This window comes from Simochromis diagramma, unplaced genomic scaffold, assembly GCF_900408965.1.
Source record: "Simochromis diagramma unplaced genomic scaffold, fSimDia1.1 OVJJ01000545.1, whole genome shotgun sequence".
Lineage (NCBI taxonomy): Eukaryota > Metazoa > Chordata > Actinopteri > Cichliformes > Cichlidae > Simochromis > Simochromis diagramma.
Genome location: NW_024387371.1, coordinates 3,482,550 through 3,488,298, shown reverse-complemented (window position 1 = coordinate 3,488,298; position 5,749 = coordinate 3,482,550). Strand labels below are relative to the sequence as shown.

Below are 5,749 nucleotides of genomic sequence, written 5' to 3'. Positions count from 1 at the left end.
TCCCACAGAAAATTCCACACTGGTCAGGGGAACGTGGCTGTGACCAAGAGATAATGCTACAATAATAATGCATTATTATATGGACCACTGCAGTTCCACCTCAGTTCTAAGCATCTCAAAGGATAAGTTACACCTCAAGGTACAAATGCGCAAATATATCTGTTATACTAACCTACATGTTCTCAAAGGGTGGGGGGAAATATACTTTAGAAAATAATAAAAATCGCCCAGTGTTACTAAAATGTAATAATACCGAGTGCCAACAGCTCCCTTCTAAATAAAAACTCGCTATAATGTTACAAAATCGCAAAGAAATGTTTCGCTCATGATACGGCGATTGACAAAAAGTGGTTTCATTGAGACTTGGTCGTAACAAACTTTGTTATATTTCCGCTATGACTTTAAATCGTAAGGATAAAACTCCTCCCTCTTGAGTTGCTCTACTGTCAACTAAAAAAAAAAAACCTCCCATGCATGCATCGGAATGGTAAGAAGAGAATGCGCATGGATGCCCCGGATACGATGTGGAGCAGTTGAAGTTGATGAAGAAACTATTGGCCACAAAGCGTCCACATTTAAACGTGTGTCTCGTAAATTAAAGTGCAAATAGGTCTCCACTGAGTCTTTGCTTTGTTGGGGGCAGACCAGACTCACTGACTGATGGAAATAGAGAAGAGGAAAAAGGGGAAATCTCTTCGCTCAAGCAGAAGCACCACGAACTGGCGGGGCAACATTTAACGTCTTTTTTTTCGGGTGATATGTAGGGCTTTTTTTTTCTATTCTTTTATTTTGTTTTTTGTTTGTTTGTTTTTTTCGTCGATCGGTGGACTATGTAGTTAGTGTTTGCACTTGCGAGTAGTATGCTATTGACTCCGATATGTCTAATGTGACGCCGAGTAAAAGCGTGGAATGGCTGCAACTCGAGTTAGAGTCCGGGGGCACTTCTCTCCTCCTGCTGGACTGCCGTTCACATGAGCTTTATGAATCATCCCATATAGAGACCGCCATAAACCTGGCCATTCCGGGGCTGATGCTCCGGAGGTTCAGAAAGGGAAACATACCTATCCGGGCTATCATTCCCAACCACGAGGATAAGGAGAAGTTCATGAGACGGTGCAAGACGGACACGGTCCTTCTGTACGATGAGTGCTCCGTGGGCTGGCAGGACAGCGGGACTCCGACGTCGGTTCTGGGTCTGCTTCTTCAGAAACTGTGGGAAGACGGCTGTACAGCGTATTATCTGGAAGGTAAATAGTTTTGCGGTTAAAATAAACAAACAACAAACAGAGAACTGTGTATGCAAATGTTCTGTACTTGTAATTGAGTTCATAAGGATAAAAAATGCCTCACGGCGCATAAGTTTCCTTTAAGGTAAATTTGTAAAGTAAGATTTGGCCCAACAGCAGCAAAACTTTATTATAAGAGGTAAAGGCAAAGAAATGATTTTTTTTTCCTCGGTGGAGCAGAAGTTGGGACACTGTGAGGTTTTTTTTTAACTGTGAGGTTTCCTTTTTTAGCTTCTGGGGTTTAAAACGAAACTGTAAATGTTTATTGCGCTATACAAACGTAAATGTTAGTCCTGCGCAGATGTTCATCCTGTGTTGTGTGTTTGCGGTTTGAAGCTTGTTCAGAAGTTTGTGTGTCACTACTGAGATTCTCAATTAAAATTCCAAAATGGCTGCGCCATGTTTTGCTCTAGCAGGAACAGGCATGCATTTCATGAATGGCCTCTTTGGGGGGTCTTTACAGTACTGCCAGTCTCAACACCCTGCAGCGATTTTCCATTGATATGTGGTTTAAATAAACTTTTATATAAGGTTGCACTTTAAGAAAAAAAATGATTTAAATGTGTATATGTGACTTGTTTGTGTCTTTGGCTCTTGTCCAGGTGGGTTTGTAAAGTTCCACACGGAGTACCCAGAGCACTGTGAGACCCTCTTGGACAGCTCCTGTCCCAGCTCCTCACCACCAGTGTCTGTTCTGGGCTTCGGAAATCTCAGAATCAGCTCCGATTGTTCCGACGGGGAGTCTGATCGCGAGCCTACCAGTGCCACAGAGTCCGAGGAGAGCCCCATTCCGAGTAATCAGCCTGCCTTCCCCGTCCAGATCCTGCCCTACCTTTACCTGGGCTGTGCCAAAGACTCCGCCAACCTGGATGTGCTCAGCAAGTACAATATCAAGTACATCCTGAATGTGACGCCCAACCTGCCCAACATGTTTGAGCATGATGGACACTTCAGGTACAAACAGATCCCCATTTCGGACCACTGGAGTCAGAACCTGTCCCAGTTCTTTCCAGAGGCAATATCATTTATAGGTGAGTAACTCAGATATTGGTTTTGTTGGAAAAAAAGCTCGGAGACTCACTTTTCAGAAAGTTTAGTTTGTTTTGCTACAAGGCGTGTCATGTGAGAGTAGGTTGTAAGTTCAAGTAGGCTTGGCAGCTTTTGTTCGTGGGATTAAACACAAACAAATGAGGGATTTACTTTTATTTCTTTTGTTTCTTTTATTAATAATAAAATAACAAATGAGCATGCTTGAGCTATCCATTAGTTAGCTCAGTTGGTTCTCGAATGTGCTTGTTGGACAGGTGGGAGTTTAGTGGGTGATTAAAGATGATGCTCTCAGGTGTTAGACAGTATTATCACATTTATACAGGATAGCAACCTTGGAAGAGAACGTCCTCCTTTTTTTGTTTTGTTTCTAGCAGCATCGCAACGCTGTTTTAATTTTGCTTTTGATTTAGCGTCTCTTCCCGTCACTGCACCTGAAACCGCAGCTTTTCGCTTGTTTGTTTGGTGGCTGCGGTTCTGCATCATGAACCAGAATGAGGAAGGAAAAGTTGTTTCCACCCTGGGCTGTGTTTGATGAAAGGGTTCAACCCAGTATCATGCCAATGCGTAAAACAGACACGCTGGTCCATCGTGTCAATTTCACGCTTTGCCTTTCCAAAACATGAAATTGAGACAATAGCAGAAGTTGCATTACTACATGCAGACATTGCATTACCAGTTGGGGGAGATAATATATTTAGTTAGTGAGCAAAAAAACGTATCAAGTACATTCCCTTAATCTTTAGAGTCGTTTAAGCTAATATCTATATACATGTTAATGTGTTATTAATGTCTGTCTAAACACTTTCTGGTGATTATTTTCATGTTGGCTTGATATAAAATATCTGCCTCTGCTGTTACTGCAGATTGCTACAACTACATTTCAGTTTTTGGAGAGGCAAAGCATGAATTGGATACAGTGGACCGGCGTGTCTATTACACGCTTTGTCTGGATTTCAGGTTGCTGGGTTGCCAAGCTTTGTTGTGTTGTTTAGATTGAGGTTGCTTGCTAATTTTGGCAAGTAACCGGGTTTTAGGTATGCTGTGTTTGTTTTGTTAAAAGCAGACACGGCATTGATAACTAAAATAACCAAAGAGTTATGCTGACCTTAGTCTACCTTTTCTCTCACAGACGAGGCTAGGTCAAAGCAATGTGGCATACTGGTCCACTGCCTGGCCGGGATCAGCCGCTCCGTCACCGTCACCGTGGCTTACCTGATGCAGAGACTCCACCTCTCTCTGAATGATGCTTACGACTTTGTCAAGAGGAAGAAGTCTAACATTTCGCCAAACTTCAACTTCATGGGTCAGCTCTTGGACTTTGAGAGAACTCTGGGGCTGCACAGTCCCTGTGACAACTGTTCTACCAACCAGGAGCAGCTCTTTTTCACCACACCAACCAATCACAATGTCTTTCAGCTAGATACGCTGGAGTCGACATGAGATGTGATAGAACAGCCTTTTTTTGTGGTTTCCTGAGGTGACTCTGAGGTTTCCGAGCCTTTCAGATGGCTGATATTTATAGTACGTCAGTTACAGTATTTCTGCACCAAAAGGAACTACTCCTATATGCAGAAAACATACTCTGTTAGATCCAGTCTCAATGCCTTAATATCTAACACAATGATGACTTTTGGTATGTGACATACATGGTATTAATGAATGGTCATGTACAGCCATAATAACAGGACATTTCTCTAGCATTGCTCTTTGACTGTTATTTGCTATTCACCAGCTGTACAATGGATGTTCCTGTATTTGTATCAGTCATCAATATTGCCTTGATGGTCTAAAAAAAAGTCTTTGGCCAATTAGAATGTTTTCTTTGAACCGATATGAGATATTTTGGGGGGTTACCTAAGCTGATGGGGGGGGAAATGGCTACTGCGGCAATCCCAGCTTGAATTACTGTCCAGTTTTTCTTATATAAGTATTTAAATACATTATAAATATTTTCTTCTTCCACTTTCACAAATTTCTGCTAAACATATTAGACTTTAAACGTAAGTTCTGGCAGCCTGTTCTGTGTATATATATATTTTAACTGTGATATTTTTTATTGCAAAATATCAAAGTTTGAATATGTTGTCCTTCAAAAACGCTCCCTGTACGTCTTGTTGCTCAAAGCTGCATTATTTGCATGGGACTTTGTTCTATCAAGGTTTTTTCTTGTAACCTTTACATCATATAACCTGTTGTTGGTGAGGCCTTGACCATACCTTAACATGAAATTATAGGTATAACGTGTAGGAGTATCCTTTTAGTCAGTTGAAAGGAACAAGTATGTAAGTATTCAGTTTATGAACAAGTACACGTCCACCTTGTTTTTTAATCCAACCTTCTTCAGTCTGCAGCTACTTCTGACGAAAACGGAATGTTTCGAGAAAGATGACGTGTAATTAGCTGTGCTTTGTCGCCCGTCTCATCTCAGAACAAATGAATGAGTTTGATGAATGAAAGGGCATAAAAGGAAATGAGATTGACCAGTGTATTCTTACCTCACAGTGAGACATTTTCAGGGATTTTTATACAAGGCATCTGTATCTCATCATGGCCTCTTAAAGTGCTCCCAAGGGCTGTTTTGTTTGGTATGTTTATAAAGATGTACATAAAATGTGGTTGCCATGGGAACATTTTTTTTTTAAATCAACAAGATATGAAAGTGACCCTTGTTGGACCCTTATGTATAGTATGTGTAAAGCTAAATGTCCAAGACATTCTGTAAAAGTTTATAGTTCAAATATATTGTATATTTTTACTTGAATACGATTTGTTTGTCTTTGCTTAGACTTTTGCTTTCTTTTTACTGGGAGTCAATAACATTCAAAACAAAGGTGGTTATGTGGTTGAGTCAGTAACAAACAGGGCTCTGAGAGATCCAGAGAGAGTTGCAAGTAGTTGTTCAGTGTTTTCTGGGATCAAGGTTGCCACTGTGGTCAGATGTCTGTTTTCTGTCCACGCTGAAGCCCGACTTCCTGTCTCCCACAGGGCTGTCTTGACACAAGACAAGTGACAGGGCCAGATCTGTCAATACCACAGTGCAGGCACACCCACCAGTCACTCATATATTGCTTAAAGGAAGAGGAAGATGACACAGCATGTAATCCACCACAGATACAAGACTTCGGACAGCTCCCCTCTGCAACTTCACTCCTCTAGAGTGATAAAATTTAATAACAGTGCTGCACAATAGCTGTTATTCCTAGTGAAATTACCTTTTTTTGTTTGTTGTTTATTAAGATTTGCACATTTCCTGAAGGGGGTGGGGAAGGGGCAATATCCTATAAAGCCATTAATGAAATTTGTTTATTTACAAAGAAGAACTGAGAACTCTTTAACACTCTTTCTACCATTTAGAGGGAAATTAACACGTCATTTTGCTTTTCTCACGCTACCAATTAAAAAGAAGTCATTCA

General features: G+C 40.9%; 1 protein-coding gene across 1 annotated transcript; it reads left to right on the top strand.

Moving 5' to 3' along the window:
- Positions 1-462: 462 nt before the first annotated feature.
- Positions 463-5,097, top strand: dusp7 (dual specificity phosphatase 7). The gene is made up of 3 exons (XM_040007765.1): positions 463-1,247; positions 1,889-2,317; positions 3,466-5,097. Exons 1-3 carry the CDS (start codon positions 878-880, stop codon positions 3,774-3,776), a joined length of 1,110 nt encoding a protein of 369 aa, XP_039863699.1. The 5' UTR covers positions 463-877; the 3' UTR covers positions 3,777-5,097.
- The last annotated feature ends 652 nt before the right edge of the window (positions 5,098-5,749 follow it).

Bases quoted from the DNA above. Each gene is read 5' to 3' on its own strand.
- dusp7 (XM_040007765.1), top strand. From the start codon at position 878: ATGTCTAATGTGACGCCGAGTAAAAGCGTGGAATGGCTGCAACTCGAG. The intron at 1,248-1,888 runs GTAAATAGTTTT...GCTCTTGTCCAG, and splicing joins TACAGCGTATTATCTGGAAG to GTGGGTTTGTAAAGTTCCAC. The intron at 2,318-3,465 runs GTGAGTAACTCA...TTTCTCTCACAG, and splicing joins AGAGGCAATATCATTTATAG to ACGAGGCTAGGTCAAAGCAA.